At 47.0% G+C, this 12,584-nt stretch overlaps 1 protein-coding gene across 6 annotated transcripts in view; it reads right to left on the reverse strand.

The window, feature by feature from the left end:
* Positions 1-6: 6 nt before the first annotated feature.
* Positions 7-12,584, reverse strand: part of LOC126541323 (uncharacterized) — a 165,754-nt gene continuing 153,176 nt past the window's right edge. For all 6 annotated transcript variants that reach the window (XM_050188065.3, XM_050188066.3, XM_050188063.3 and 3 more), the window contains 4 exons: positions 11,581-11,867; positions 10,703-10,908; positions 3,955-4,124; positions 7-1,859 (listed from right to left, as the gene is read on the reverse strand). In XM_050188065.3, the coding sequence (XP_050044022.2) occupies positions 1,706-1,859; positions 3,955-4,124; positions 10,703-10,908; positions 11,581-11,867 (817 nt within the window). In that variant the 3' untranslated portion in view covers positions 7-1,705. The remainder of the gene's footprint in view (positions 1,860-3,954; positions 4,125-10,702; positions 10,909-11,580; positions 11,868-12,584) is intronic.

Consider the following 12,584-nt stretch of genomic DNA (forward strand, 5'->3'; position numbering starts at 1 on the left):
TCACACTGGCAAGAAGGTAGAACTTTAATGTTATACTTTGCCATCAAGTTACAAGAGCATGCTATGTGTCTCGCCAGGTATAGTATGTATATACACAAAATTTCATGCAATTGTTTTATTAGCTTGCGAAAACAGGACTTTTGAGATGTATGTACAAAAAAAATGAACCACATGGCTCATGCAACTTAAAATAGTGTACACACCCAGTCACAGTTGTGTAGAATGCACTGACAATGTAATTAGATTGCAGCCACCGTGCTTACAAGTGACAGTGGGCTTGAAACAGCCTCTAAGCAAATGCTGCTATATGCACAGTATTTCAGCCATTGCATCATAGAAACCGTTAGGAAGCCCAGCAGTCACAAATTATCTCTGCACCGTTTGCACATTCTCATATATATGACTGGGTCTGTACAACAGCATTCAAACAATGTGTGCAGCGCATACTACAACAGTCATTTTGTGAAGGCACTAAAAACAATACACATTTTTGACATGCCGAGATTTTCATGTTTCTTTAAGTAAAACTGCTCTTGGCTGGTTGTGCATCTGATGCAAGCTGGAACTTGAGAGAAAGAAAAACATTTTGTATTAAAAATCTGTTTAATAAAGTTCCTCTTGGCTCAGACAAATTAGGCACCCAGGAGAACAGCCTTGCAGTAAGCAAAGATTCTCTAGGCCAGGAAATGTTATAGGTTTCGGCAAGTGCAGTTTGGATGGTTTCAGAATATCAGAACCAAATACTGCTATAGCATGACAATGAAACAGGACCTCCGCCCATGACAGTTTCGCAAAGAATGGTCGTGCATTGCAGGGCCACCCACTTTAAGTTTTAAATAGTAGCTGCAGTCGCAGAGATTGCTGAAACTACAGTGGACATTACTGCTTGTAATAGTAGCCATTCTTGGCTCAAAAGTGGGAATGAAATGCACTTTACCATCCCATTGCGACATCACTGAGACACAGGCCTTAAAAGTTTTGAAACATTACTGAAGATGAGCATTATGAGGGTGTGTTTACACATGTGAAATGAGTAAAAAAATGCGACAACACTGTTCATTATAGCACTCGGCATGTCAGTCAGGAAAAGATTTTTCCTGGTGGCAGTTTCATGCGGAATCTCTCAAGCTGTAAACTCCCATTTTGCCACAAGGTACAAAAACCCAGCTTGACTTAAATTTCGTTTCATAGTGTCAAAGTGAAGACTTGCCAGCAAACAAAACACATTGTGTGACAAGTGCCCACCCTCCCCGATTGCAAAGTTTGGCGAATAAAAAAAGACATTCTGAACAAACCATGACCACATTTGACAAATACCAGACAGAAGACGTCGTAGTCTGTTTCAAGCAAAACATGCACAATAAAAGTACAGCTGCGCAACTATTTCTTCCCATCCCTGACCCCCCACACATAGAAATAAAAAGGAATTGTTCTGTCGTACCTGCGACGATAGTGCTAAAAACTGATCTTTCTTGCACCAGACCTCATGCTGTACCTGTGGAGGGTGGTCAGGATGTACACATCTGTCGTGTGCACTCAAGACATGGGGTGCAGACTGCCTTTGCTGTACGGCCAACTTGGTCCGCGCAGTTGTTACACCCCTCGGAAGTCTCGTAAAAAGATCATTTTCCAGCAGAGTCGCAAAACGCCTTTTTGTAGCGACAACACGTAGGGTGCCGTCTAGCGGGGAAGACGTTCTGCCGCCCTAGTTGACAGAGAACACAGCCTGTCCACCACGAAGGTTGTTTCTGACCAGCAGTGGGAGGAGGATTGTCAGTGCAATGATGGCAATGGCAATGGTGTTTACGAAGATTCCCTCTTCGGGAAGATCCTGGTAGTTCGGTGCTCCATTTACACCACTGCAACGACAAATTGAAGAGAAATAAGCTACTGTGCATACTGCACACAGGCATCAACCAAAACCATAGAAGCGATTAGAACTCTGAACACGTGCAGCGAAACAGCAACAAGAGCGCCCAACCAATAAAGAGGCAGAGCAAGCAGAATTATCACTTCTGGGATGCTAATTTGAGGTGCAACCTTGTAACGTTTTGGAAAGCAAACTGTTCATTTTCTGAACCATTTTAAGATTACACAGGGTGTCTACCAACCGGGAAAACCGGGAATTCTCAGAGATTTTGAATAGTATGGAAACACTCGGGGAGTTTGTGCTTCTATCAGGGAAAATTCGCTGTAATTTTATTGAAAGGAAACGAAAGCCGCAGTAATGCTGGCTCGCGTAACAGAGAGGGATCGTAATGAATCGTCTTTTGACGCCGTGTCGTCGGCTGGATCGAGGAGTTTACAGTCAATGGCCGACTTTCCGGACGCCCGATGGCTCCGCGGCCTTATATCACGTACCCCATATAATCAATGTCTAAGAATGTGAAATTTCGGGCGCAAGAGCCCTTTGCCGTCCGATTTTCCGGACTCTGCTTTAATCAAAGCCACCACAGCCGCCGTTTTGATTACCTCGTAACCGCGGTAAACGCTAGGCCTAGCTGCTTCAACGTTCATTGTAAAGCTTCTTGCCTTTCGGCGCCGTGTTTTTCATTGAAAGAATTCGCCGCCGTAAGCAGTGGCACTGACTCCGTCTTTGTGGTCCTCGCGATTGGCTTCGAAGCTCGGAAAGTACGGCACGTTGCATAATGCCGGTTCCCAAAAGTCAGCTTTGCCTCAATACAAAAATGTTACGCGGTGAAGCATAACAAGCGTGGGAAGGGGCAGTTGTCACGGGACACAGTAGTATCTATTCCTTAATTATACAACTACATGTGAAGTACAGTTTCTTATAAAGATTGTACAGATACGCGCGCGTACATACCCATGCACCCAAAGCCAAAGCTACATATAGACCGTACTTATATCCATACCTGGCAGTGGCATAGGTGGTTTTTTTTTTTTTTTTTTTTTTTTTTTTTTTTTTTTAAAAAGGGGGCGGGAGGAGGACGGCACACACTTGACCGGGAATGGCGAGGAATTAAGAGGAAGCTTTAGCTCGGGCCCAACTCCGACGCGGCCCATTCAAATACATGTAAAAACGCAAAAACGTTTTTTTTTTTAGATAACCCCTGAACCGATTTTAATGAAATTTGTTGAATTTGAGAGAGAAAGTTAAATTCTAGTGACTGTTGGAAGCGGAATATTGATTTAGGGCTTGAATTTTGTTAAAAGGATTTTCAAAAATTGAGACATGAAATAAATAGAAGCACGAAGTTTACAAACTAATAGCTCTGCATTGAGAACAGATATCGCGATTCTGTAAACGGCATCCATTCGACCATTCAAAGCGGACAAATTTGATATGTCAGTTTACATCTTACGTGAATTTGTTACGTTGTTTACGAGGGTTCTGCAAAAGTTGTAATTACACATTACTCCATTTTTCGAGGTTCATGTGTAACATACCAATTTTGTCCGCTTTAGACGTGCTATCAGGTACAATTCACAGAATTGCGATATCATTTTTTCTTGCTGAGTTACGGAGTTGTAAACTTGATAGTTTCGTTTTCTGAAAATTTGCGATTTTTGCCAAATTTTTATAAATATTTGAGGACCTAAATCGAAAATTCGAAACAAACAGTCACTAGATTTTAAGCTTTTCTTTTAAATGCAGCAAACCCCGTCAAATTTGGTGCAGTCGTTGCCGAGAAAAACGAATTCTCATTTTACATGTATTTAGATAGGAGCACCCGAGCTAAAGCTTCCTCTTAAGGGCGGGGCATGCCTCACACTAACAAAAAATTGCGGGAGGTGGAGGGTAGGCGGGCCCGGTGTGCCACCCCCTGGCTATGCCACTGATGTCTGGATACACCTGCTCGATCGTTGAAGACAAGCCCAGACATGACACTTTTGCGTAACATATACGTCACGCAACTGTCCTACTACGTCTCCTCGAGCGAACCCGACGACACTACCCGCAGCAGGCAACCCGCGCGGGCGTGGTGCACTCACTTGAATCTACCCTTGGCAGTCTGCATGAGGCCCGTAACGCAGGCAGCCGCCGCGATGCTGAAGATGATCAGGCCGAAGTTGGTGTGAATCGGCACCAGGCGTTGCCGGTAGGTGACGGTGGCCTTGTCGCAACACAGAAGCACCAGGAACGACACGAACCCCACGATGAACTGGGAGGTTAGGAGCGAGGATTAACCAGTATACAAGGACGAGGAGGAGTTTATTCTTTCGCTTCTGGAACGGGTTAAAAAGAAGCTACGTGTGGTCTAAATTAGGACCGTAATGCGGAAAATTTGGACATAAATTTATGTTGGTGTCCAGCTCGCGTTTCTTTAGTCGTCCATGTTATCAAAGGCGACGTAGCATAGGGTTTTCGAGGTTTCATTTGGACCTTGTGAGTTGTCAATGCGCTGTGAGATCTCGTGGTACAAACGTACGCTTGCCACGTACGTGGCATGCGAGATCTTGCGCTGCCGTGGATACCCTAACGTTTGTCCCGCCCACGTCGGATTGACAGAAACATGCTGATGATGTGTGGTGTTTTATGGCGCAAGGGCCAGGTTTGACCAAAGAGCGCCATGACATGTGGTAATGTTGAAGATGTATTCTGGATGACATGCACAATGAACTCATCATGGTAGCTGTGATATGGCTGTAAAAGGGCCTAAAAAAACTGACGCTGTAAGTGGAGTGGAATATATAAGTGCTAAAATCATGACGGTGACTACGATGTGATGTGGGCTATGGCAATGGGCTTTCGTTAAACGATGATGCAATAAAACATAACACTGACACCAGAGTTTCAGGAGAGCCCTTGAATGCAGGGCGGTTAGTCGTGTGCTTAAAAGTTGCCTGGCCAGATGATTTTCAGGGTGTCCGTTTCAGCTAAAAACTCTAAGACTGTTTGCAAATTAAAAAGTGGTTCATCGCTAAGAAAAAATGCAGGGTGAAGGGGTAAATTCTCGCGATATGCGGCAGGGAGATACTTTTTCCTCTCTGTTTCTATTGCAGGGCACTGAATAAGAACATGGAGTACTGTGAGGTTATTGCCGCACTTAACACAAGTTGGAGGATCGCCCCCAATCAAGAGATGAGAGTGGGTGCCGTACGTGTGGCCTATCCTTAATCGGCAAAGAAGTACTTCCTTGTACCTTGCTATTTTCCCATTTATCCAGTTCCCCAGTTTTGGTTTTATGTGAAGCTTATTCATTGCTTGTTTGTCCCATTCGCCTTGCCAATGATTCCTCAATTTACTGCGTAGAAAAAGCTTTAGGTCTGTGGCAGGGATGGGGATATTTGAATCTGCATCGCTAAAAGTTACTGACCCAGCGCTTTCGTCAGCAGCTTCGTTGCCTTTTATACCTTTGTGACCAGGTACCCAGCATATGACAATCACTTGATTGCACATATAGAGGGAGCACAACAGACTGAACAGCTCACTCAAAACTGAGTTCTTATATTTTCTTGGACTAAGTAGGGCTCGGACTACACTTAGTGAATCTGTAAATATAATAGCCCTAACAAGTTTTTTGAGCCTTATGTTTTGAACTGCCGACAGTATAGCGTAGGCTTCAGCTGTAAATATACTTGTGTGTGGATTTAGTGCTCCGGATACTGAAAATGAAGGTCCCAGAGCTGCGTAGGAAACTCCTTTAGAGGACTTGGAAGCGTCTGTATAATATTCTGTACAGGAGTACTTCTCCTGAAGTTCACGAAAATGGAATTGTATATGTGCTTCTGGTGCCCTCTTGGATATTTCTACGAAAGAGACGTCGCATTCAATAGTCTGCCATTCCCATGGTGGGAGCAGGCGAGTGGGTGCCATTAGGAAATTCTCCGGGACTAAGACACCCGTTTCTTCTGCCAGTGTTATCAAACGAAGGTTCAACGGAGCTCTAATAGTTGGGCGGTTACGAAATAACCTGGCTGTAGACACTTCACGAATAGATGAGTGACATGGATGTTGCACGTCTGATTTAACCTTGAGTGCATAGGAAAAAATTAAATATGTCCTTTGGAGATGTAATGACCATTCATTACACTCCACATACAGGCTTTCTACGGGACTTGTCCCAAAAGCGCCTGTCGCCAGGCGTATACCCAAGTGGTGAATGGGATCTAGCACCTTTAAAGCACTAGGCGCAGCAGAGCTGTATACTATTGCTCCATAGTCGAGGCGGGACCGTATAAGGCTTTTGTAGAGGCTCAAAAGGCATCTCCTGTCACTTCCCCAAGATGTACGGGACAGGAGCTTTAGTAAATTCATTGTCTTCAGACATCTCGCTCTCAGATATTTAAGGTGAGGGACAAATGTTAGTTTAGAGTCTAAGACGATTGCTAAAAATTTATGTTCGTGGCTGACAGATAGCGGCTGTCCGTTAAGATGGACAACAGGGTCAGGTAATATACCTCTTTTTAGAGAATAGAACGCACGTGCTTTTTTGCGGGTTTAACTTAAATCCATTCTCGTCAGCCCACTTAGATATTTTGTTTAGGCCAAGCTGTACATGTCGCTCACAGATAGAAATATTGCATGATTTAAATCCTATCTGTACATCATCCACATACACTGAATAAAACATTGTTCGTGGTATGACCCTATGGAGGGAATTCATTTTTACGATGAATAGCGTACAGCTCAGCACACCACCTTGTGGCACGCCTGTTTCCTGCGTAAACTGACGAGACAGCACTTGGCCAACCCTCACACGGAACGTACGGTTGGAGAGGTAGCTTTGAATCAGGTTCAACAGATTGCCTCTGACGCCCATACCAGCCAGATCACGAAGAATTCCAAAACGCCAGGCTGTGTCGTATGCCTTTTCCATGTCTAAAAATACCGCTAATAAAAACTGCTTGTGCACGAAGGCATCTCGGATATTCGCCTCCATGCGGACAAGGTGATCTGTTGTACATCTACCCTCCCTAAAACCACATTGCAAGGGGTCTAGTATTTTGTTGCTCTCAAGATAATGAATTAGGCGTCTGTTTACCATTTTCTCAAAGAGTTTGCATAGGCAGCTTGTGAGGGCTATAGGCCTGTAGCTGCAGACCGAAGTTGGATCCTTGCCCTCTTTGAGAATAGGAATTACGACTGCTTGCTTCCAGGCAGATGGAATGTAACTGGCAGAGAATATGGAATTAAAGAGTAATAGCAGTGTTTTGTGTGTTTCGGCGTGTAGGTGTTCAATCATCTCATAAACTATTCGATCGCCTCCAGGAGCTGATTTATTGCAACAGTGCAGTGCAGCCTGAAATTCCACCATGTTAAATGGCCGGTTGTAAGGTTCGTTTTTATTTCCTTTCCGGTTCAGAGGTTGTCGCTCCGCTTGTCGCTGATATCTTATAAATGTATCTGAGTAATGGGATGAACTCGAGATGTACTGGAAATGTGCCCCTAGCGAATCAGCTTGGTCCTCAATAGTGTCTCCTTGTGTGTTTACTAAAGGTAGAGGGTGAGTTTCGCGGCCTTTTATTTTGTTGACCCTATTCCAGGCTTTCTGTTCGTCTGTATATGAGTTGATGCTACTGATGTATTTTTGCCAACTTTCCCGCTTGGCACGGCGGCGTGTTCTTCTGCCTAGTGACTTTACTTTCTTGAAATTTATCAGATTCTCGGCAGTTGGAGATTCGCGAAGGAGACTCCACGCCTTATTTTGATTTTTACGAGCTTCTTTGCACTCCGCATTCCACCAGGGAACACGTCGTTTGAAGGGCGATCTATTTGATTCAGAGATACATAGTGACGCCGCATCAACAATAAATGCTGTCAGATATGCCACTGCGTCATCAATAGAAAGTGTAGAGATGTCTTCCCAAGCCATGCGGGTGAGTTCTTTATAGCGTTTCCAGTCGGCTGACTCGACTTTCCAGTGGGGGACGCATGAAGAGCATTCATCACGTTTTGTTGATTTTATTGCCATATGGATTTTTGAGCACGTTCCACTCAAGATACGGTACGAGTGTACCAGATGCAATACTTAAATCGATCGATGAAAATGTTTTGTTTGCCACGCTATAGAATGTAGGCTCTTTATTATTTAGTAAGCAGGCACCTGTAGTGAAGAGGAAGCTTTCTACTAAGCGTCCCCTGGCATCACAACGACAGCCTCCCCAAAGAGTGTTGTGTGCATTGAAATCTCCGACGACAATATAAGGTTCGGCCAGTTCATTAAAAAAGCTTTGGAATTCTGTTTTTGAAAGATGGCAGTTCGGGGGGATGTATAGTGAGGAAATTGTTACTAGTTTATTAAAGAGTATCGCACGGACGGCAACTGCCTCTAGGGGTGTTTTAAGCTGTAATTGCCGGCAAGCAACACCCTTCTCTACAATTATTGCCACACCGCCAGACGAGGCAAGGGCGTCTTTGCGGTCTTTTCGGTATATGGCATACTGCCGGAGAAAGTTCGTGTGTGAAGGATTGAGATGTGTTTCTTGGACACACAGCACCTTTGGATTATACTTATTTAAGAGTTCCTTAATGTCGTCTAGGTTGTGGAGTAAACCCCTGACATTCCATTGTATTATCTGTGTATCCATAATGTATGTGTTTTGTGCTGTGTGTCTAAGAATAATAGATTAGATTATCTCACGAGACCTTTCCAGGCCCCGTGAAACGAGATCTCTCTATCTTGCGGGCGCGCTCGAGGGAGCTGCGCCGCTCCTTGGGCGTCTGAGACGGCAGGTTTGTGCTCGTATCCATCACCTCTTCTGAGGCGGTGGATACTGCCCGCGGAGCGGGCACTTTCGCGGGAGTGGTGGGCCGATCTGCATCGGCAGTGGCCCTGGGTTCAACAGGCCCGGAGGCCTGCTGGCCCTCATTTGCGGGAGACGGAACAGCGCTGGCTGTTCCAGTCAGGGGGGCGGATGGCGTGACCGTCGTCACTCTCCGAGTGACTTGGGCGGCCGCCGAACGATGTGGCGCTGCCCCTCGGCGTGCCACATCGGTGTAAGAAGGACTGGTCTGATTGTTGGAATGGAAACGCTTGCGGGCCTCTGGGAAAGTCAGGTTTAGTTTCACCTTGAGTTCTATTATTTGTTTTTCTTTCTTCCACGAAGGGCAGGATCGCGAGTAAGCAGGGTGGTCTCCTTCACAGTTGGCACAGTGGGTTGCTGAACTGCAAACGTCAGAAGAGTGTTCGATGGAGCTACACTTGGCACAAGTAGCACGCCCTCTGCAGGTTTGGGACCCGTGCCCAAAACGTTGACACTTAAAACATCGACGTGGGTTTGGAATGTATGGCCTGACACGTAGCTTGCAGTAACCGGTCTCGATTGATTCAGGAAGAATGCTGGTTCCAAAAGTTATGATAATGTGCCTAGTTGGTATTTCTTTGTCATCTCGTCTTATTTTAATCCTTTGCACCTTGACAACGTTCTGTTCTTGCCATCCTTCTAGTAATTCACTTTCACTAAGTTCCAGAAGGTCATCTTCCGAGATGACCCCGCGCACTGTATTCATCGTCCTGTGTGGGCCTACTGAGACGGGAATGTCCCCAAACGCTACAAGTTTTGAGAGTCTGTCGTACTGTGGCTTGTCGCGGACTTCGAGAAGAAGATCACCGCTTCCCATCTTTGTTACTTTATACCCTGGGCCTATTGCTTCAGTCAGGGATTTCGCTACAAGAAAAGGTGATATCATTCGGACTGTCTTAGTTTCGTGTTGGCTGTGAACGACGTGGTATTTCGGGAAGGACTCTTTTGGTTGCATAAAAAAGCTGAAAGGTTCATCGGTGCGCCCCCTCTTCAGGGAGCGATCAGGCAATAGGGGAAAAGCTTCAGCCATAAAAAATTGGAAAATTCGGCGGCGATGGTGGCCACCCACCACCGAGCCCAACAAGGGGACGCTACAAGGTCGGGAAAATACCTGCAGACGCCAGCCATGCATCGCCGCTATAACCTAATATACGATACCCAAGGTTGGATAACTACACCAGGTTAACCCTCGCCACCTGGAAGTCTGGAAGTAATAAGAAGCGAAGAGAAGACAGGAAAGATTGAAAGTGAGAGAGAAAGACGAAGATTGAAGAGAAGGACAGGAAAAGGTGACTGCCGATTTCCTCCAGGTGGGTCAGCCTGGAGGTGCCGTCTATGTGAAGCCGAGGCCGAAGAGGTGTGTTGCCTCCGCCGGGGGGCCTTAAAGGTCCAAACACCCAGCATCGGCTCAACCTCCAGGATCCCCCTTTCCCCGGACACGGCTAAGCCGCGCACGGCTACACGCGGGAGGGTCCGACCCTCGTGTGCTCGGGTCCGTGGTGTCGCAACACACCAAACGCCTGCTGACGCAGACGCCCCTGCGGGGGACAGAAACATGCTGAATTGGAAGCTGGACTTGGTATGTGGAAGTCACGTTTTAGTGCGTCGGAAGCGCTCGGAAGTTTTGGCTGGAAGCATGTTAGCATCCTAAAGCGCTTCAACGTCCCCGAGCCTCTCTCCGCGGCATCATGCAAGGTTAAAGCACGAAGGCTTCTTCACGAAGGTCGAAGGCCCCACGGTTTTCATTTGTGTTGAGCAAGGACTCTTCCGTGTCGTATAGTGGCGCGCGTTCGCGCGCTTCCCTACCAAACACTACGTGCAAGTCGAAAGCGCGTGCTGGGCACGTGATTGTGTGCCATGCAGTTATCCTTCAGTTATCCTTCTCATTGCACTAGTTCACTAAACATTGCGCGTCCTGTGCAGTAGCACCGTCAAGGGGCAGCCGATTACACCTTATGGAAATGAGTGCGCTGTTACACCACGAACATCGTACCTGCAAAGCGAAGAGTCCCATAGTTCCGAGGCCGATCCACGAGTGCAAACTGTAAAAGTGCTTCGGGTCAGCACTGCTGTTGTGCGCCATGAAGGCGGACACTATGCCGATGGTGATGGCCGATATGGACAGCACAAAGAAGATGGTGTGCAGAAGCTTGTTGTAGATCTTTTTGCAGCAGGTGAAGCTGCGGTACACCAGCATCGCTGCAGGAAAAGGAGAAACGCCGCCATGTAGAACCGCACTTGCAGACCGCTTGTCGTGATCATATCTGGTTGAACAGTGCATACGCGCTGGTCGTGTAAGCCAACATCGCATATTATGCAATATATAGTGGCGCACAAATAACCACGTTTCCCCAACTGCGTTCCCTCTTCGCCCACGAAGGTCTTACGGCTCCCATAGTATGTTCGATGTTGCTCAGCCGACCTTAATTAGCGCATACGTGCTACAGCTTGGATATGTGCATGAGCGCAAATTCTTTGTACAGAGCAACCGAAGTTTCAGCGAAGGTGGTGATCGACGAGAAGCTACACTTCCCATACATCGCGATGATAAAGCCTTGCGCTTCATGTTCGAAAAAGACAGCAACTCAGCTATGTCCCGCTCTGATGAGACTTTGTTAAAGACCGTCGACTTGAATCGTGCTACACTTCTCGGTCCGTACGTCTTCACAAAAATTATATCCTAAGTGCCGTATGCACAATGGCAGCTTTCATTATATATAGCTTCCAATGTCAGCAGGGGTATATCCGCGGAGGAGATGCTATGGCGAGCGCCACAGGAGCGCAGCACAGAAATAGCAGCCCTTTTCGTTGCCCCAGGGCTTTTTCAAACCAGCTCTTATTGAAAGGCGTATATTGAGGCGATGTAATCACCGTGTCCGTTGAGGAAGATGAATCCCCCGGTCATGAGGATGTAGTGGAGGTTGAACTGCTTCTTGATGTCGTTGGCCCATGCGACGCCGCCCTGGTAGTTGAAGATCCAGTAGATGAGCAGCGTGATGGTGCCGAACAGCAGCACCTCGGCCAGGAAAAGCAGCAGGTAGAAGAGCGCCTTCATGGCCACAGACTCGGTGGCAGCCTTGGAGGCCGCCGCGACCGCACCTCCGGCCTCGCCGCCGCCGCCGCTACGCTGACCGTTGCTGGCCGACTGCTGTTGCTTTCTGCACCGGACACAGAGAGGGCAAACACTTTAGTACGGAGATGGGCACACTGCGCAAGGGGCCATCTACTCCCAAAGCTCTATAATCCGCATGAGCGAGCGTTCGTGCTAAAGGAAGGAGGGAGATGAATTAGCAAATTGCAAAAAGAAAGACAAGAAAAACGCCTTTGTACACGAACTGTGTTGTCTCAACATTACATATACGCGCATGGTGTTATGTATGCACACATCCCACACAATGTATGTATCGTGGATTTGTGAAACGAGACAGTTCAGACACGATCGACTATACCATCGACCATACTGTGCTGAACACGCCGGTTCTTCGAAAATCACCGAATCTAAGCCGCGTTGTATTTTGCCAGCCCTTAGCTACAGGAAGGAGACCATCTGGGTGCGGCGAGTGCTGATGTTACTTATAATTTGTACCGCGGAACAGTGCATATGTTCGCAATCAAGAGTTCGACGAAAACTCCTATGGTCGGTATTGCTCATAGTCAAGGGTAAGACGGACGCCGACGAAGAACATTAAAAGAAACCAGGCACGTACCCAAGGGGGGGCCCGGGGGGGCCCGGGCCCCCCCCGAAATCAAGTGGCATACCCCCCCTCCCCACCCACGCCACCACTCCTCACACATTCCTAAAGCGCCGCCAGATCAATGTTGAGACTTGGCAGCTGTTCATCGGTCAGCATTATGCTGCCTTTTTCACTCCTTTT

The sequence above is a fragment of the Dermacentor andersoni genome, chromosome 2, assembly GCF_023375885.2.
Source record: "Dermacentor andersoni chromosome 2, qqDerAnde1_hic_scaffold, whole genome shotgun sequence".
NCBI lineage: Eukaryota > Metazoa > Arthropoda > Arachnida > Ixodida > Ixodidae > Dermacentor > Dermacentor andersoni.